Source organism: Amphiprion ocellaris, chromosome 23, assembly GCF_022539595.1.
Source record: "Amphiprion ocellaris isolate individual 3 ecotype Okinawa chromosome 23, ASM2253959v1, whole genome shotgun sequence".
Lineage (NCBI taxonomy): Eukaryota > Metazoa > Chordata > Actinopteri > Pomacentridae > Amphiprion > Amphiprion ocellaris.
In genome coordinates this window covers 11,469,430-11,491,007 of record NC_072788.1, presented here as the reverse complement: position 1 = coordinate 11,491,007, position 21,578 = coordinate 11,469,430, and the positions used below count along the sequence as shown (strand labels likewise).

The 21,578-nt window shown below is 39.4% G+C and overlaps 1 protein-coding gene across 1 annotated transcript in view; it reads right to left on the bottom strand.

Moving 5' to 3' along the window:
* Positions 1 to 21,578, bottom strand: part of LOC111565691 (phospholipid-transporting ATPase ABCA1-like) — a 197,552-nt gene that overhangs the window by 51,671 nt on the left and 124,303 nt on the right. The window contains exons 35-39 of the mRNA XM_023265879.3: positions 17,822 to 17,896; positions 14,161 to 14,330; positions 6,420 to 6,597; positions 5,321 to 5,436; positions 1,906 to 2,050 (exon numbers count right to left, since the gene is read on the bottom strand). Of these exons, the coding sequence (XP_023121647.2) occupies positions 1,906 to 2,050; positions 5,321 to 5,436; positions 6,420 to 6,597; positions 14,161 to 14,330; positions 17,822 to 17,896 (684 nt within the window). The remainder of the gene's footprint in view (positions 1 to 1,905; positions 2,051 to 5,320; positions 5,437 to 6,419; positions 6,598 to 14,160; positions 14,331 to 17,821; positions 17,897 to 21,578) is intronic.

The following is a 21,578-nucleotide window of genomic DNA, read 5'->3' as shown; positions in this document are numbered from 1 at the left end:
CTACATGATGTAGGTAGTGCTGCACCTGGCCACACCTATACCTTTATCCTGGGAAATCTATCTTTGCCTGTGGTTATCTGTGAGTGGCACGTGGTGGAAGTATTGACTCAGACACTGCTGCAAGCATACAAGGCAGGCTGGGATTGATGCAATCCACGGGGAGTTGGACAGTCCTGAGGGGAAGAAAATCTCCCATTGGTCTCGAGACAAAACTAGGGCACCGAGTCTGTAACATTGCAGCTCTGCTTTCTCACTCTGCTAGTTTCCCCCCTCGCCATTTCCTCTCTTGGAAAAAAATGGTGCTATGCCCAAAAGGGATCTAGATTCACCCGGCGCTTGAAAACAGAGAACAGACTGAAGCCTGTAGCTTTACTTTTGAGCGACACTGTTTAACTAATGCCACCGCTGAGGAGTCTAAAAATGATGAGACAAAGCTTTGAAATGGAGCACAAGGAGAAGACTTGATTGAGCTGTCATGCGTGGGATCTTCGCTCTCTGGTGAACTGGAGCACGTCAGGGCACTGTCATACCTACGATGGCTGTTTTGTGAAGAGTCTGCTCTGAAGAGATATCAGCTCTGAACAGGAGGGGGTGGGGGGGACTCATGGAGAGTTGTAACATCCGCTGATTGATGCAGACCCATCAGGCGCTCTTATCAGTGGTGAAATCGAGTCAGATTAGCAGAATTATCATGGACCTCTGTCCCTGTCAAGTCTCAGAGAAGCACTATCGCCATCCCTAATGCCTCGAACAAGAGAAGTGTGCTGTAAATCCGTCCCTTTACGCCGCCCGTGGGCAACACGCTGTCCATTAAATTATCAACAATGGCGCCCTTTATGAGTAATACGCTCCAGCTAGCAACGTATCAATAAATAAAGAGAATGCAGAGACAACAGACTTTCTCGGAGGTGCCGAGTGAAGAGTACAAACTGATAATGAATGCTGGCGATAATGAAATCATAATGCAAATGAGGCAGCCTCGTTAGGAGACGGGAAACATCCCATGCCGTCGCCGAGCTTCACCGGAGGAAACATCAAGTCGGAGGCAGCGGCGTCAGAGGGGACAGACTGTGCAGAGGCAAAGTGTTTGAGGCAACATTACTGATGTCTGAAGTGTCACATCGGGGCTGACGGAGACGTCCTGATGAAGCATCAGATGTAGAAGCAGCTTGTCACTGTGACGCGCTGTTGACAAGGAATGATTGATCGGGCTAAAAATACAAAGTGAAGAAATCCAAGAGTGGGTGATGTATGCTAATCACGCAAATAACAATTAAGTCTACAAATCAAATCAGACATATTCAGTTCAGAGAATAATTGAGAAAGATGTCAAGAAATGTAGATACTTTCTGCCTATTATCACCCCCCGCAAATAACTGAGGTCCTGGCTTTTACATATAGTTGGAATTTCTTTTTAATGAAATTGATTTAAATTCTAAACAAAAGTAAAAATGACTGACAGCCTCTTCGTCTCCATAACTGAGCTCTTCATTTCTTATTCAGTTGGTTTTTTTGGTCTCTTTGTCTTTTTGATTCCCCCGAATTGAAGACTGAAGCAGCTTGCAGTTTAAATGAACACTCGCTGAAAGATGGATGAGGAAAGTTCTCCGAAGACCCAATTCTCACCAAATGATTAAACATTAAAAGAACATATGGGGAAAATCACTCCTATTGAAAAATCTTTGAGAGGACAAAGGAAATGCATTAAAAGTTATACCAGGTGAGTACACGTTCCACCCACATGCCTTTGCTTGGAAAACAGAGCGTTTATCCATCATTCAAGTCAATTAGCCGTCTGCTGCCATAGCTTCTGCATAAATACAATTCTTATGCAGCTGTGGGAGTCTGAAAAATCCTGCTGTGTTCAGAATTGTGCATAAATGAATGTGTTTGGGTGGCACTTACATCATCATCAAAGAGCTCCATGACGAAGGTGGCAATGCTGCCGTTGATGCCGATGAACAGGTTGATGCAGGTGAGCACCACGTAAGCAGTGCTGGGAACGCTGAAGATGAAGGAGGCCGGATACATCATGGGGGTGATGGCCCACCTAAAGAAAGCAAAACACCGTCACAAACACGAGCAGAGGAGAAGGAAACAAGAATCCCCTGACCTGATGTAAGCAAAACCATTGAGGTTTAAATTACAAAGGTGAGCTCCACTGAGGCCCAGGCTCATTAAACTTACTGTCCGGGTTAATAACGGTGGCAGATATCATGTTAGCAGTTACTTAGTCCGTTGCCATTTTCAATTCATGAATGCAGATTAGCAGGTCAGCTGGACCATTTTCTGGCTTCTTGTGATCATTTGCATTTCCAGTAAGTCACTCATAAAAGCACTGTGAAAATAAATGCCACCCCCACACTTGGCAGTCAGTAGTTCAAGTTCAGTATTAGAAGTAGATAAAATGAGGCAGATGTGACAGGAAGGCTATGGAACTACCAACGCCTTCCCCGCAACATGATCTTCTTAAGTAATTTGAAAGTAATGCATTGAATTTCACTGAAGCAAGTAACTAATTACATGTAACTCGGACCGAACTAGGCAATTTTTAACTGAACCCAAGCCCAAACCATGTTTTTGTGTCCGTTGTCGTAAAATTGAGTAATTGACGTCACATGCTCGGCAAAATCAATCAACAATGGCCAAATTGATAACATAAATGATTATTTTCTTAGCCTTGCAATGATATTAGATGATTTTGGAAATAAAAATCATGTTTTAGCTAACCCTGACTTGACTTAATACGTGTGCTTGCCAGAGATCATTAAGCATCCAACAAGTCTTTGTCATGGTGTCCCTTTACTAGCTAAACTCACACAATGCTCTCTATTTGGCAACACAGAACTTCACCTCACAAAAACAACACTAACAACTAGGTATTGCAGCTAATCTACAATACTTGAAGTGTGTATTATCTTGAAAAATGGTATCAGCATATACCTAGATATTAAATGAATCAAACCAGAAGCAAAAAAATAAAACAACACCTTGATCAGAACATTCCTAACATCTACTATGATTCCAGTTTGGCCGGCTTCAGAAGCAAATACATATTTACTTTCTACTTCACTACATGTATTTGACAGTCAGCCCCTTTGCAGATTAAGAATTCCCTTACCAAAGATTAGGCTGCAGCCTTCCTGTGAAAAGCACAGCGGTACATATCTGTGTCTAATAGGGTAGCTAAATGGTAAATCCACCTTCTCCCTCCTGCAGAACATGCTGTACCAGTGCACCACTTTATCCCTTAAGTGAAGCAGTGTAATTATTAGAGCAGAAAAATAATAGTTATTGAGAAAAAAAACTTTTTTTTTAATGGATTTGGCGTGAACTTTAGAAATGCACTGGACGACAGAATTTGATATTTCCAATCATGATTCACTCTAAGAGGTCTATTTAAAGGTCAGTCCACAAATCACTATGGCTTCACTTAGCCCTTCGTGGCTGTCTGTGGCTTTTCCTGACATATCGTTTTTGACAGATATGGCTGAACATGCCAGCTGTTATTCAAGCAACACCTCAGTGATGTGTAGATTTTCATTGGTTTGGAACCTGATGATCTGATAGCAAAGGTACAGCACGTTACATAATATGAATCAGCTTAAATTGAGGTGCCGCTTGAGATAAAGTAAAGTTGCAGAAAGTCAAAAAACATATGAAAGTGGGCCACTATCTCTTACCTATAGGTGATATATTATAAAGATGTACACAGGGCTAGATTTAAGGTGCCCCCCTTAATATTTAGAACAAAATAATTTGTCCAACCCTATAAAATATGGAAGAAGCTGTGGAATTTTATTTAAAAAAATGCTATATGTGTGTTGACTCAGCAGTGATAATATCAAATGAGATCTAAAGGAGAATAAATATTTGAAAGCAACACAGAATGCCTGTGAGGTTTACTGCATTATATATCGTTATATTTTGAATTGCAGCTTTTGCACCATTACTCATGCAGGAGAGGCCAAATTCAGTTCATAAATATTCACAGAAATGCAGGAAATTAAGTATTTGATGCTCAAAATGTTCTGGGAAAGGACCTTGAGACCTCGAAACTTGCGCTTATCAAGATGCAATTCTGTCAACCATGAACTTATGCTATCTACTGCACCTGGACTAGAACCATAATTACTTGCTATTATTTATTTCACTAATGGTTATGCTTTTTGAAAAAGCGTGCCAACAGCAATTCATCAGTCGATACAAAGACACGTCTCCCATCCAGCTCCAACTACTATGGGTAGAAGATAATACAAACTAGACATTAAAGCCAACTAACATGTTAAAACAGATTTCTGCACATAAATGAAATGTAAATTGTTTTCTTTTGTTGCTTTCAGTTCAGAATTGCTGTATTTCATTCACCATATTATATATTTCAATAAACATGAGATTTAATGTGATGTGTGTTGAATCATGATCAGTTTTTTTGGTTGTTCATTTCAAGTATATGGATGTGAACATTCAGAAAGGCAAAATAAGCCTCATATGTTGTAAAGTGTCAACGTGAAGACAACACAAAAGCAGCTTGTAACTTTGCATATATAATGACAATATATAAACCCCTATGCACACTAGTTTTTGTGCTTAAGTCAATGAGTCCACATCACCATTTTGTTAAAATAGGAAAAAGACGGCAGAGTTGGCCCATAATACTTGCTACATCTCAAACTTTACAGATTTTTGGCGCCTCAAAAATTGGTAAAATGTCAACCAAAGGCTGTGTTTTTAGTAGGAAATGTAGATGCATCTAAATATATACGTACACATATACATACGCACTTACAAGAACATTCTTCCATTTCTTTGAACTTTTTTGTTTAGTTTTTTACTTTCAGGGTCAATAATTAAAAATTTTGCCTCTGTTGGAGCCATTCAATCATTTTGATCTGCTGGAAACAATTTTGTCTGTGCCCTCCCCCAAATTCAGAGCTGTGGGAGTTTTATTTCTGGAGATTTTGAACCCTTAAAATTGCACATTGTTTCTAGATACCATACATACCAAACATAGCAAAATTCTTGGTATTCTTGGAAACATATTAAGCTCTCAAAATTCAGCTTTCAACAAAACAATGAACAAAAAAGGGTAATAAATAAAAACATTTTGTATTTGGATATTTCACTACATACATAATAAATTATACAGTATGCGTGATTTTGTTGAACAGTGTGGATGGAAGTGTCATGTAAATACAGAATATAATGAGCCACAATCCATTAGAACCTGCTATGATTTCTTCCTTGATTAAAAAAAGCACTTTATGAGAAAATTTAAGGTGACCGATAATTGGAGGTATCAAGTTTTTAAATGACTTACCCATAAAAAACAAGCAGCAGGATCAGAGCGGGCAGGTTCGGAGGGGAGACGTAGGCTTTTTGTTGGAAGCACAAGAAGATCACAATCACAATCAAACAGGGGACGATGTAGTTACACTGTCAAAACAAACACAAACAAGCACACAAAAATGAAAAAAAAAAACATTAGCAGCCATCTCCATCAGAAACAAAGGCCCGCACATGATTACAAGTCGCTTTTCGGGGCATTTATGAGCACATTAAAATGCTTTTAACATTCTTTTTTCTCTGTTTTTTTTTTTCACACAAACTGAAAGGATGTGTAATTATGAAATCTGTCGATGACTTTTTAATTATCACTCGGATGTGGCTGGCTTTAATTCTCTCATTAACTCGGCGCATAACGGAGCAATCTGATTCTCTTCTGTTTCGTGGCTCAGTGACACTTTGAAGCACACAAATTTGTTCAACTCCAATGAAAACAAACTAGAAAAGAAGCTTTTACGAGTAGACTTCCATTTTTCACCAAACAACTAAAGCAGGATAATTGATGCTTGAGTTTTTTTAGACATTTAACTTGTATCCAGACACACTCAAATACGCTTTTTATAGCTCACATATTACCTGGATTCCATGTAATATCGCTATTGTTGATAGAGCGTGCATGGTGCTGCAGAGAGCTTCAGGCTAGAATCATTAGAGCGGCTCCTCAGGTGCATTTGTCTTCCACTCAGACAGCATTTATCTGCCTTAATGATGAGTGTCCTAATGCCATTTCTTTACCAAATGTACCTGATGAAATGTTTACTTCCATTATGCCTCGGGGAAACTGCCGCTAAGCCTGTTGAGCATAACCAGCGGGGCCAGCTGCTGTCGATAATTACGCTTCAGCCAATAACTGTTGCTCCGGCAAAGCTTTTCCCAGTATCCAGCGGTGTAAAAGCTACATTATCAATTACACTGGATGGATATGTTTTTTTTTTTACATATAGCCTTAGGTGAACAAAAAAAAAATCTTCATAAAAAAACTGGGATAAAATGAGGCCACTGTTAAATTAGAGCACATGTTTTACAACATTTACTTAATGTATCAGAGAAAAGAGAGGAGCCTGGTTACTCACCATGTCCCAGGCAAAATTGGCCAACCAGTAGACAGTTGGGTTGACTCCACTGACAAATTGCAGATGCTTGGCTTTGTTCACCCTCTCCTGGATGAGGAAGAGGACAAAGCTGGCAGGGATGAAGGACATGGCAAAGATAACGCAGATGGACACCACCACGTTGGTCGAGGTCGTGGCCCTGCGGTGGAGGAGAAAACAGCGAAACAGGGCAATGAGAAAGAAACTCCGACAGTAAACTTTGTCACGGCAGAAAATGTTATCTCAATGTGCCACTGAGCAGACAGTTAATTCAGAGGGTTTGATAACTAAAATAGCAGTTAAAGCATCAGAAATTTGGCTTGTGCATTACTAATAGGATTTCAATTTGGAAAAAAAAAAGCAAAACATCAACATGGTGGCCATTTTTCAAGATGGCAGACGCTGGCATTTGTTTTTTTTTGGCATTAACTCCAATTTTTATGATATTAACAATATTTCATACATTTTTGACCCCTTAGAATTTAATTCTGGCAACAGAAAGCTGTATGAACCTTCTAAATTCCATTAATAATAATCTTGGATGCAACCCCTGTATGCTTAGTGTTATTTCTCTTTTCATACTGTCCGAAGGTTTTTAAATACCCTTTTTTTCTTGGAAATACCAGCAACTTTGCACCTTTACTGGAAATACCAGCAACTTTTGCAGGCGATTTCTTTGACCAGTACGATTTGCACATTAATTGCACATCCTTTAGTACATTGTTTTCCTTATTTTTCATTAAACATAACATGTGTGACATACTAGATATCTTAAATTACCCCAAGGGGATAGGTCTATGTAACTGAGTCGTAATACAATCACAAATTTCTTTGAATTCAATGAAGTTTGAAGGATTTCAAGCTTACTGATAGTGTCAGACCCATAACAACACTCTGAATTAGGTGGGTGCTTTGAATTTTCAGTTTGAATTAATAAGACTTTACTGTATTTGTATTCATACTGTATTTCAAAAAGTTACTATTCTAGTGGTGTTTACAGAATAGTGTCAGATTAGAAAGAAGACCATGTAAACATTCTGGGCTGACTTCTTACCCTTTCTTCAGAATACTGAACAAAATACCCCAAACCCTGTAAAAATAGATGGAAAGCTCTTCTAAGATCTTTCTAAAGCAACGGTCAGCTCATGTATCGGGTTAGAGTGGCTAAAAGCTAGCTATCTAGGTGCAAGTTTTTATGTTGGAACATGGAAATTTGGATTCTACTTGCTAAATTCCATATATTTTGACACTAAAACCAAGCAAATTGCTATACAAAATCGTGCTGTGTGAAAATATATGGGATTGCATGTCGGAAGTGGCGTCCATGTTGGACATCTGTGTGGTTAACAGATTTTGGAGCTTGTATGACAAAAAGTATCTATATTTATAGTTATCTGTCTTACTAATTACCACCAAGACAAACTGATTGATGACTGTACTGCTGCAACTGCAAAACCTCAGGTCCTTTAAGGTGCTTTGGATAAGCCCATCCACATGAATTGCAATATGACTGATATATATTCGGATATATAAAAGGCCTTATGGAAAAGAGAACTTTAGCTCAATTGAAATCTAAACGGTCTCATGCTTCCAATGAAACTGATTAAAGTTCTGCAGCAGTATTCACTGCATTTAAATGTTATTTCTTTGGGAATACTGGCTCACTTGATTTTCCATTTCAGTGGGCACTAGGCATTGCAATGTACCAGCGCATTTACAGAATCTGCTTCATCTGCCAACACTCACAAGGCCATCGCAGCGCCGATTTCAATGAGAATAAAGAGAAAGAGGTTAGAGATGGCAGTTTCCACCCTGCGCTGTGGGGAAAGTGCAAAGCTGTCACTGTTATAAAAAAAAAAGGAATAAATGAGAAGAGATACTGGGAGCTAGAAGAACGAGGTCTTTTGTTGATTCAAGAAATGAGCCAGACGACGCTTAAACAAAACTGAATCAACATTTGGCTCATTTTCTTTAATGCAATAAAGACATTAAAGTTAACACTTTGCAATTTCAGGACGCATTTAAACTCATTTTGCCGCAAATGCAGGAATAATGTCGGTCGCTGATGTTTCGGGCGAGTGCTGGTTAGTGTTGATGTCTAAATTAGACAAGCACTGACAACACATGATAAAAAGAAAAAAGCTTTTAGCCTCCTGGATTCATATTTTAGAGCTTCTTTTTGGTCTCCTGGCACAGTTGAAAATCTTGAATCTAAGAAACAAATCGCTCCTCTCTCCTCCAAGACGCTGACCTTCATTTCACTGTCGTACGTCTTCATTTAAGCCGCCCTACTGTACCTTTGAAAGCGTCCTTCATCGTGTCTGCTCAATTAGCATTGGGTAAAATTGTAGTCTATTCTTTTTTGACCCCCCACAACGCATTGTTCAACCTAAAGCCCGTGATAATCTCTCACAAGACATCCTGCTGCGCAATTAGCATATTGAATAAGTTACCCCCATGTGGCTACGTGGCTGTATTTATTGTCGCAAAACCAATTAGAACGCATAAATATGAAATCTACGGTGGGCGCCATCCACATATTTCTGTGGGTTTCAAAGGCTCTGTTTGGGTTGGGAGGTAATGCAGAGGACAAAGCTGTCAATGATCTAACCCTGAATGCTTGAAGGTGGTTAATTGCTGTGAAAAGAGGACAAGCAATCTGCTAATTCACTAATGATGCTGCAGCAGGGATGATGTGTTGAGGGAGTGATGCTTTGCAGTGAGCATTGCTTTCCCATACAAAGAGGCCTAAATGTCATAGTGAAAGTTGAGAAAATATCCATTTGGGTCATTATTTGTATTGTGAGATCCCTTTTGATGTTGATAGACTGAATTAAAATTAATCTGGCAGCTCTGCTATATGCCATTTTAAATGGAATATTGTTGGAGCGCGCACAGAAACAATATTAATTCGCTGATTGCAAATAAATTACACATCAAATCCAACAGCGTGGTAAGTTTTTGTCACTTGTCAAATTGATATTCCAGAGCAATTAAAGTACTGGTATATATTTCTCATTAATGAAACGCTGCCAAAGCTGACATTGCTACAGATGACAGAGGATATTGGAAGGCCTTATTTTAGTGCCAATGCAGATGAAGCAGCAGCAGCAGAGACCTCATGGGAATGAAGTAGTAATTTTGGTGGCATTGACTTTTCCTTCTACCTTCACAATTTTGTGGATCCTGACATCACTTGCATGGAAATCTGCTTGTGAAGCACACTAGAAGGGAGAGTCACTTAAAATTAGACACAATTTTAGTGTCTGAGTGAGTCATTACAGACAAATTATCGAAATAAGAAGTTTAGCAACTGTCTCTCCACAACTTTATGAGCAAGTCAATGAGAAGTATCAATTTTTGAGTTGAGACTCTTATATTTCAGATTATTTTGACAGGATTGGGGGACATTTGTGGTTTTCGGTGACTCTCTGTGCCTTTGTTAGCTCTCTGTAATTCACCACCATTCTGAAAATTTACTTTGGTTCACAAATTACAGTAGAGATGATAGAGGGACAGCCACAGACAGTAAATTGTGGGTATTTTAGATAAAATTGGATTTGCCAACTATCATTATGCACAGTGAGATGCAAGTACTTAAAGCTGCATTGAATGATATTTTTGCCACTTCAGAAGATGGAGAACAAGTTGAAGCATCCATTTGGAGTTACGTTTTTGGGTCTAGATCTATTTTGGTCTCCACAACTTTGGAGAAAAATGCATCTTTAGCTGCTTTCTTCACCAGCACGTTGCTAGATTTTTCCTACTAGCTACATTGCATACAGATGGTTTTTGAGAGTGTTTTTGCTGGAAAAAGTTGAGTTCAACTGCTAAAATAAAGCTGGTACAAGAAAAAATATTCAAGCCCTTAAACTGAAACAATGAACTCCAAGAGAATAAAAAACTCTGCAGAACTGAAGAGTCTGATGATAAATTTTTGTGGTTTGTCAGTCTGGATGGAAGTTTTAACATGTTCCCATCTGATTCATTGTTCACAATTTTCAGAATTTCCGTTATATACATACATGGCAACATATTATCTATTAATATCCATAGCTATCTAATTATTAATATTAAAAGAAATAATTTATCATGGAATAATGGAGCAGCAAGGTAACATCAACATGACTGAACTCAGTGAATAACAATACCAGAAACTTTACTTCAATAAACCTCTGTAAATTAACTGTTAACAATATTTATGTAAGCTGTGTATTAAAATATTCCTGTTTGGCATCCCAATACGATGAGTTAATGAATGTTGACAGCTCTACTTTTGTCTGGGCCAGCTGGTAGTCAGTGCCCATCTTCAGAATGAAGTATTGGGGAAACTTCTCAATTACAAGCAGGATAATTAAAAGTGATCTGAATCTAAGACTGATTGGTTTCTTTTAATTATTTTTTTTTTTTATTGTATCTATTTGTAGGTGTAGACAGACCTGAGAAACAGGCTGCAGGGGACTATCGGGCATCGTTAATGCTACTGAGCATCAACAAGCCACCTGGTCATCGATCAAACCCGTAAAAACTCATCTTTATGTATCAAAGTCATATATTTTAAAGTGTGCATCCATGAAAGTAATCCCATCCTGCGTTAAAATGGCTAAAGAATACCTCTATAATGTTACTTCTCAATGCTAGACATTGAAAAGTTGTACTCTTCTCTGGAGTAATTCACTCAATTAATGAAAAAGAGAGACCCTGTCTCTCACCAAAGGTGACAGGTTTGGTTCCTTACGTTTGCTACATACGAAACCTCTAGTTTCAAGAATGTAATCATACTCTGCCATGGAACCCCCAGCCTTTTTTGTTCATGATGTGTCTTCTTGCAAAAAAAAAAAAAAATGGACGTGTTACACTGATGAAAAATCTATAAGACCTGATTTTCAGCCAAGAAGGTCCTGGTTGAGAGGTCTCTTGACTTTTGACCAGACTGCAGACTGTTCCACTGAGGCTAATAGACACTGACCATTTACAGCATTGAAACCACTGATGGGTGAAGTGAAGAACATTGATATCTCATTCCAGTGCAATGTTTTTGATGTGAAAACTTGGGTTCTAGTGGTTGTTACTTACCTACCTAAACATGTATCTGTGTAGAATCACAATCATCCAGGTAACGGTAATTCTACGAGCTAGAAAGCAACTGGACATTGGCAAAACGTCTAAAAATATCACCATTAGGGTACAACCCTTTCACAATGTGTTTGAAGCTTCTCCTTCATATGTTGGGTAACCAGGGTGACAAGCCAACACCATCTAAAACATGATTGGAGCTAGAAAGCAACTGGACATTGGCGAAATGTTTTCAACAACCTAAATAGGAAGTCCAGCTGCTTCCCACTGAAGTTCTTAGGATTCTCTACCTAAACATTGTTGAAGACCAGGCAACACACCCAGTGGCAATGACATGAACAGCAGGGCAAAGAACGCTGCAACACCCCAAAAACTGCTTAAAACTGACTTGAAGAACACGATCAAGAGCTTTAGATGTTGACCTGGGACCTAAATTGAAGCCAGTGCTGGTTGGCGTATAGCACTCATTAAGTAGCAGGTGAAAGTGACATCATGTGTAAATAAATACATATTCACTGCTACTGCTGGTCCACTACGTTTGTACCCCACCTAGTAACAAAAGTTAAAACCCTTTGCTACGCTGCTCCTACCAAAAAAAAAATCCTAGAAGAAACGCTGAAAAATATATATTGTTAAGTAGAGTTGCTTCATTGTGCTTAGTCAGTTGCTCAAGATGACAAGTCGCACACTTAATCAACAATGAAGGAGTGTCCGAGCTAATCTGGACATCATAGTTCATAAATTGCGGTCGTCAAAGCTGGCACAGAGAGGTAGAAAGCAAAGGAGGTCCATCTTGGATCTATGGCAGGCTGCTTGTCGTAATTATCCCTAACCCTGGTGCAGCCTCCGACTCTAACTCAGGCCTGTCGTCAGCACCTGAACACTACATAAATACGCGGCTGAGGATCGGAGCGAGGAGTAAAACTACTGTGATCGGTAGCAGCCACTGCACTATATGATAATCTGCTGCAGAGGAATGTATTCCAATTCCATTAAACGTAGTGTACAAGTCAACAACTGATAACGTGGCTCAAAATCAGTAGTCGTGATAACAAAACAAAAGAGTACACAGAGAGCCATTAGATCTATATGCTATATATTATGATTTAGCACGTCATTAATCTCCGACTCTCTTGGGAAGCTGCTCTCTCGCCAGCCCAGGGATAAAGCATGAGGGGAGAAAAAAAAATGGTACATCCTTGCAAGGAGCTCCCATGGGCCTCCAAATCTGTGCATACTCCAACAAATCCCCCATCTATCTATCTGTCTCATGCTTTCTGTTGTATTGTCTCTTACTCATCTGTTCTGCCAGTGTCTGCTTTTCTTTTCCCTTCACTTCATTTTTTTTCCCCCTGTCCCTCTCACCCTGCCTTATCAGTTACCCGGTCCCCATCACTCTCTATCTTTTTCATCTCATGATGCATTGTCAGAAAATCAAAATCAGTGTAGGGAAACTGCAGCTTTGGAGAATGCTGTTAGCGATTTTTTGCAAAACTGGAAATGTAACATTGCTGAAGTCTTTCTCAGCTGACACTGGGCGGATGTTGAGGACAGTCTGCCACTTAAATCATAGGGGTATTATCATGCTATATAGCACCCTAGAAAGAAATGTATGCATAGTATGCCAAAAATACCAGAATGTCCGACTACATCTGGTAAGATTTTGCAGTATGCAAGTCAGACTGCTTTTCTGGTCATTCTTACCCAGAAGGCAACTTGAAAGAGCGACAACGACCAAGTTCTGAGGTTGGACAGGAGGATATTAGTATAGACCACGTGTTTAAGTTTTGTTTTCTGTTGTTTATTTTTGGTTTTCAGTCATTTTCTTGTCAGATATAGGCCACAAAACTATGTCAACAGGTTTTGGGAAATATTATGTCATGCCAAGAAGCTAAATTGAGGTTTGGCACAAAATGCACTTGGTTGCACTTGCTAAAAATAGCATCATTTGGGATAAAATACAACTCTTTCACAATGTGTTTGAAGCTTCTCCTTCATTTGCTGGGTAACCAGGGTGACAAGTCAACCCCATCTAAAACATGGTTGGATGGCTGAAGAAAGTCGACAGTAAAATGATAAAATAAACAAAGATAGGTTGATTAGAAACATGTATGTGATGCGTGGCAAAGAAATATAACCCGGTTCCCCTCACAATGAATCTGAGAATGCAGTCTAGTTGTATAGAAACTCAATTTTGTGGAGTCTGTGTTGGACAAAGTAGTACATCCCTGTTCTATACATACTGCATGAAACAGTACATGCTTTGTGAGGGCAGGTCTAGTAATATACTTCAAGTAAAAAGCAAAAGTGTGCGATTGGGAACGCAGCCATAGAGACAAGCAACCATCTGCACTCACATCTTCAGGTATCTGAGAGTCTGCACTGAAACTAACCTGCATGTTTTTTGGACTGTGTAATAAAACACGGTCCACACAGGCACAGAGATAACATACAAACTCATAACCTTCTTGCTGTGAGGCAACACTATCCACTGCACCACCTTGCCAGCTGGTTGCTAAATGATACTATATTTGATATTTTGGAAGCTTCTTCTGCTCTGCTTGTTCTGACCTGGATGCAAGAACAAAACTAACAGCAAGGAGATTTCAGCTAAAATGTGGCAGCTTCTTTCAGGCTGATGACTCACAGGGCGGCGTAGGAGAGCTGCTCCTTGGTCAGGTTGAGGGGGTGATTGGAGATTGAGATGCCGTACTTCCGTGGATCCTGTCCTGCTGGCAGATTACCTCTCAGGATGCCGTTGTTGGCCACACCGAGGAAGGACACCATGCTGTGCCAAGCCTCGTTGTAGAACCACACCTGCCGGGGGAAGGAGACAAGTGTTGGCACAGAGAACAGCATGCAGAGGCTTTGCAGGAGCTTCGGATGTCGCCTAGCAACTACATCTGGCAATGCCACGGGAGGTTGATTTGGTCGTGGACAAATAATGTGGAAAAATTCAACAGGCAGGTCGTGAAAAGTCGATAAAGATAGAAGAGTGTGGAGCAGCTGGAGATCAAACGGTTAGATTTCGTGGTGAACATTTGGACAGTTTTGTGCCGAATTATGTCGTCCAACTAAGAGGAAATGTGTTGCTGTGTTTGGTGTTGATGGAGCAAAGAAAGGGACATAAAAAAATGGAAGAATTGGGAAAGAATGAGTCTGCTGGGTGTGCTTTAGCAGCTTGATTGTTGTGAAGGGCTCTCAAGAGCTGTGAGGACACCAGAAAACCTTTGCTTTTGAACAGCAGAACAGAAATAGAAAGGGTTTTGTGCAGCCATTGCATTGTATATTATTGTTACTATAGTTGATATTCTGCATTTTGTGCATTTACATCCTTGTATCTTTAAATTGTTAAAATACAGGAGAACAATACAGTTTTGTCATCTAGAGAACATAAAGTGCTCAGAGAGGATGGTTCAAATGACCCACAAAGTGTTTTTGGGGAGCTGACAACATTACTTCTCACTTAATGGAAGATAAAGGCCTGCAATAACTGCCAAATCCTAATGTGACAGAGCATGCAAGCTGCAGACTAAAAAAAAAAAAAAAAACCCAAAACATTTCTGCACACATTCGTTTTATTGTAAGTGATTCTCTGAGTCTGTGGCTGCTGGGGTGTAGAAGAAAAAGAATGGATGAAAGAGAGTGGGAGTGAGAGAGGACTCCCTGCTGATAGTGCAGCGCTAATTAAGAGTGGATGGTGTTTGAGTGTCAGCCCAACATAACACTGCATCACAGAGGAGGATATGGAGAAATGTGAGTACACACAGATGTGCAAGAACACACATCTCGCTCTGTGTTTGCAGCTCTCGATTTCCTCTGTTCTCGTTGCATCTCAGAAAAACAGATCGACAAAAAAATGGATATTATTTTCTGCATCATATTTTCCTCATTCGGTCATTTTTCTGAAAGCTAGGCAGCTAAAATACCTTTTTGATGCATTCGAGATAACAGGAAAAAGAAACAGTAAAGAACATAAGCTTGTCGGCTAAATGCATGGTGCAGAGAGTGGAAAAAAATGGGTTAAGATATGATGGCAAGCCACATTTCCACTTCTGAAACTACTTTAAGCTTCAAAGTGTTTTAGGGAGGGACGACATGCTGCTCTCTGGATGAGAAATAGAAGTGTGACACATTAACTTCAGCTTCAACATTATTTTAACATTAAATACAAATGTGCTCAACTTTAACAGTATTTACTTTGAGCCTGCTCTTTAATTCATTACACCGAGAAAAATGTGAAAGCACATTTATTTATTGCTGTTGGGGAAGCTCACTTATTTAATTTACTGGAAATAATGGCTTTAAATTGTAGAGTTGCCCTATATTTTGAATCCTTTTATGAATTGGACTGGATCAAGGCTGATCAAGGCATTTTTTTAAACCTAACATAAGCTTGATTTGTTGTTTACACTCACTATCACACACTAGGGATGCAAATTTTGAATACTATTTAAAGCAGCATTATCAATCAGTGAACAATAGCAACACTTGAGCAAAGTGAGCATTTATGCTGTGCTAATATTGCTATTTTTGTCATTTTTTTCAATGAAAGTAACATTTAATTAATCAGAAAAACAGTCTAAACACTGTAAATGTGGTAAATGACTGTCCTAGCTGGAAACGGCAGATTTTTAATGGAATATCTCCATAGGGGTACAGAGGAACATTTCCAGCAACCATCACTCCTGTGGAAAACATGAAATGGTCTGGGTGACCCCAAACTAAACTTTTGAATGGTAGTGTGTGTATACACACACACACACACACACACACACACACACACACACACACACACACACACACACACACACACACACACACACATATATATGTATAGCCGCTGCTCCTTTAAATTTCTTTGTTTTTTTTTTTTTATTCGTCGCAAATACACCACCGCCGCACCGCATGTCTCCACCTTCACAGCAGTCATGCACTGTGTCAGGCACTTGCAAGTACTAAGGTAAACTACAGATAACTATCTTGGCTTGGGGGTGGATGGAGAATATATATATATATATATATATATATATATATATATATATATATATATATATATATATATATATATATATATATATATATATATATATATATATATATATATATATATATATATATTACTGCCTATTAAATTAGGTAATAGCTAAAGTGCTACCAAATTCCACCCAAACACAACCTTCTGCCTAAGTATGTGTAGTTTTAAAGGTTTATCCCATTCAAATAGTACTGTCAGTCCTGCATTTTAACTTGCCAAGAGTTCTATGTTCAGCAAATCGTGTAACTAGCATAATTAGGTCAATATCTGGTGCAATAACGATACAGTTCTATGCTATGGCTGTTGTTGTCATGAGCTCTCAAGCAGATATTTGAAAGGTTGTAGAGAGGTTTGGCAAGCTATCTACAACTTTGCTGTCCAACTATATTTGTGGTCCAGCTTAGCCAAAAGTGCAATCACTGCTTCAATAGGTTATTCCTTAGTTATCCAATTCAGTAGATGGCGCTGTCAGAATTAATAGTGTCCTAGAAATGCAGCCTTTCTTTCCTGCAGACACATGCTAAGCATTGGGATGCAGAAACGCTGTTCAGGTTGATTACTGTCATAAACACATGAGCTCTGGCTGAAGGTCATTGACCATCATGTAAGTCTTTGTCATGGTGCCCCTGTACAAGCTACACCTCCACAATAATTTCTGCTTGCCAACATGAACTACCAGTAGTCTGAGTGGCCACCTCCTTTGGTTGCCACAGTATGGTGGTGCAAGCAGGTACTACAGCTAATTTACTATATGTTTAATGACATGGATGTTGAGAAAAATGTTCCTGACCAGACCCTTAATGCATAGCAGAGATATTCAACAGTCAGGGATACACATCAGTGTCTGAAAATGGTGGTGATTGGTGTTGGCAGGTACTAAATATTTAATTACTCAGATCAGAATGGAGCAAAACAACTTAATCAGAACATCTCTACTCTTCAGCAACAGACTGAACAATAATGACAAAGCCATTACCTAGCTTTATGGCAATTTATTCATAACCTGAGGTGTCATAACTGTCCTGCATCCTTCTAACAGTTCTGAAGATAAATTCTATAGGTGTGAAGTAAAAAAAAGCTTCAACAGAAAGTTAAAAGCATCACAATTCACAATTATGTAAATTGCACAAGGTAAAAGATGAGCAGAATGGTTTTAGGTTTGGTCTTTCACTCAATTCCCTTTAATCACCACAGTTCCTCCCCAAAAATCTGAACATCACCTTCCATCTCATTCTATCTAATATAAAGTTGCAGACAATTAATATAATACCTTGACGTTGTCCCTGGTTCCCAGCCTCTTCAGCACCGTATCAGCCTTCTGGAAAATCTGATCAGTCACATTATCCTAATGAAGATAAGGAAAACAAGAAAAAAAACTGAGTTGGAGAATTAATTGGATACACTTGGAAAACCACCACTGTTCTTTGAAATGCAAAACATGAGGCAGAGGGAGACAAGAATTAAGACTTCCGGAGAGCATTTGGGTTTGCTGAGCCACTTATTTTCCACAGAATTGGGGAGAAATGTCCCCCCTGTTATGCTGGCTACTTTTTCCTTTTTTTCTGAACACTTCTGTTTTATTTAATAGTGCAAAATAATTAAAATCATGGGAGGCTGGAGAGAACATGCGACAAATATTCACAGCTAACAGAGATTGCAAATCACATAATCAGCTTTAAGTAGTATGACTCCATTGGAAATTTGCCACAGAGAGAAGGGAAAATAACTGCAAAAACAGTATTTTTCAGAGTGTCAGCAAGGTTTTGTGGTGAGGTGAGGAGATGGAAATGGTACGGAGATGGTAGACTGGACAGGCTGCATTAAAATCTGCTCCACTCCACTCATGTTTCATGGGAAATGAGGCTTGGGATGAGGGCTTGAGATGACAGGCACACGATTTCCAAAGTGTCATGTTGATACCATGCTGTTCAGCCCAGCTGTAAGAGTCCTGAGCACATTACATGTGTGATATAAATGCAAATGGACCTCCCGTTGGACTCTGTCCTTTATCGGAGGGTTGTAGCAAAGACGAGGAGCGGGAAGAGGGGAGCGGGGAGAGGTTGGAGGAGGTAAAGCGTGGCTGACATCTGGGGAGAGCAGTGGGAGGGCGGAAAAAGTAAGACTGGAAAAATCAAGAGAGACATCCCAAGAATGCAGGAGTGTGTTCAGGTGTGAGTGCTGCACTGGAAAAAAAAAGATGTCTCCAGACCCCAAGACAGTTACCTGAGGACAAGAGGGATCATACGACGTCGAGTCTTATTTTTTCTATCCTCTCAGAAATTTGGAAACACTTCAAGTGTATTCAGAGCACCTGACATAGATCCAGTTTGCTTTATCTGCATAACAAAATGTTTACACATCAGCAACACAGCACGACTTCTTCTTCCATATCTCAGTACAAAATAGGAGGGGGAAAACACCCACATCTAGGCTGACAGAAGAATTTGTGTTAAATAACAACCCCTCTGTTCCAAGTCATTACCTATTCATACACCGGGGCAGAGAACAAGACTCCTACTCTTGTCCATAATGCGTCCTCCAGCAACAAGGGAATCTTCACTGTGCTTTCTGTTTTGCCTTCACTCGGGTTTAATTGTGCCAAGCAGCAAAGAGCAGCTCAAATCGGCGGCCTTCCTGAAGGATTAGCGGCGGCTGAAACGAGATGAGAAGTGGGCCAGCAGCTGCCTGGGCCTAATCCTCGACAAACTCCTCCCTGCTCAAGGACAATGACAAAGCTGGTTTGGCCGGCGGACCCATCGGTGCCACGGCTCACGACACAGCAATAAAGCCACTCGACTGTGCGGCGACTTTTTTTGGCAAAGTGGCCGGCATAGTTCAGCGGTCAGACTTTCTAGGTGGCAGCGTGGTCATACGGTCCATGTGGCAGCATGTTAATGTGTGTTCAAGAGTGCGAGAACCTGCCCAAAGGAGTTTATAGTTTATTAAATTAAGGGTTTAGTCCCCTGAATGATTTAGATAAAAAAAAAAAAAAAAAAAACTCAAATAGGTTGCAGGGAACAGCGTGAACTCTAGAAAGTCATTGAAGGCATCTATAAATACCATTTAATTTAGAGCATACTTGCAAACTTATTTTAAGTAGTTGTTTTAAGTAGATGTAACTCAAAAAGGTTGATGCAAACTGTTGCATTATTTGTTTCTGTTGAACTAAAACATATGTTTTGAGAGTGTAAGATGTGGCAAAACTGACCAACTTTTAGTCCATGCAAGATTTAAAAAAAACAAAAAAAACAACAACAACCCCCCCCCCCCCCCCTGCAGCATCGACTACTTTAATGCAAACCTTATTGGTCATTTACAACTCATGCAAAACAGTACAGCTAGAATACTGACCAAAATCAGAAAGAACAAAGACACTGCACTGGGCTTACTGTTAAATATAGAATTGAAATAAGGTTCTACTTATTGACTACAAGTCTCTGAATGGTTTGAGACCAAAATACATCATAGATATGTTTGCTGAAGCCTGGAAGGTCTCTCAGATCTGCAAGGACGGTCAGTTAGTGGTGCCTACAAGGTGAAATGCCGTTCAGTCATTATACTGCCAGTTTTTAAAAAGAAGCTAATGACACTTCCTTTGTCTGCTGAGTTTAATTAATCACATATTTTTACACAGTCTGATCTACAATGCCTGCACTTTTATTTACTTAATTTTAATAAATTGTTTTCAGATTTATTACATACTTTATTAGCTACATTCTTCTTGTTTTAAAAATATTTTTCTGCTTTTTTTTGGGCTGTTTTAGCCAATGAGTGTAAATTATTTGACAAAATCTGCACATTTTATATGTTTTTTGGAATAGTTTGAATTTAATCAGTTCAATTTACTTCTGCAGTTTACCTATAAAGGCCACGAGGAACTTCCGTGTATGATAAGGTGCTATAAAAATAAACTGGCTTCCTTGCTAACATGAACACCATCTATGGTACATTATGCAGTTCTTCATACCACTACTTTTAATTAGTTTGATTTATTCTTTATTCAGCCACTTCTAAACCACCAGAACATTTATTCCACAGTTTTATTCACTTAATTGTATTTTTTTATATGTTTAGATTTTTCCTACCCTTGTCATTTTCTGCTCTTTCAGTTGATCAGTTTTAATTACTCTACAAAATTTGTGCACTTTAATTAACTTGTTTATAAGTTTAATTTTTTATTTAATTGCATTCTTCGGATTTTATTTTGTTGTATTTTCTACCTTTACCCATGAAGGACTTTGACTATCGTCTGTGTACAGTAAGGTGCTATATAAATAAACTGGCTTGCTAGCTAACATTAATACCACCTACACTACATTATACAGTGTGTCATTTCAAATGCTTTTTTTTTTCGGCGTAATTATCGAATTTTCAGCGCACAAGCTTCCTTGTTCTCGCCGTTTCCCATCACCTCTTGCGACACAGAACTCTATTTTTACCTGCAAGACACAGGAAATGAGATTAAAGTGAAATTTCAAAGCCCGCTTCCCAGTCGGCGCAGGTGGCTCAAAGTGCAAAAAACACGCTACTTCCAGTTAAGGCCTCTCATCACAATGCCTGCCGAGCAGCAGCAGCGGAGAGCCAGACATCTCCCAAGGACAGTGTAGCACTTTAATAACAAGGAATGCAGAGCTGGGACGGCTAATGCCCGGCCATTAGGGTTACATCATCGCTGCTGCTCGAATTAAAGTCACATTAGCGTCGAGATCCGGGAGACAGAGAAGGGAGCCTGGGTAGGGATGAGACCGGAGACGCCTGAGGGCAAAGCAATGTGCTGATCGCAAAGTAGTTTGAACGTCCTAAAATTTGAAATGTTAATGAGAGACGGTGTTTTTGCAAGGCTGAGAGAGAGATGGAAAGAAAGGAAGGAGACAAGTGACTTTAAACCTTGAGTGAGGGTGTAAGAATGCATGAATAGAATCGACTGCGCTGAAGTAGATAAATAACAAGAAACAAACCTGAATGTGCCAGATTAAGAAGAAGAGGTTAAAAAAAAAGAGAATGAAAAGGTTTGCAGGAATGCGTGT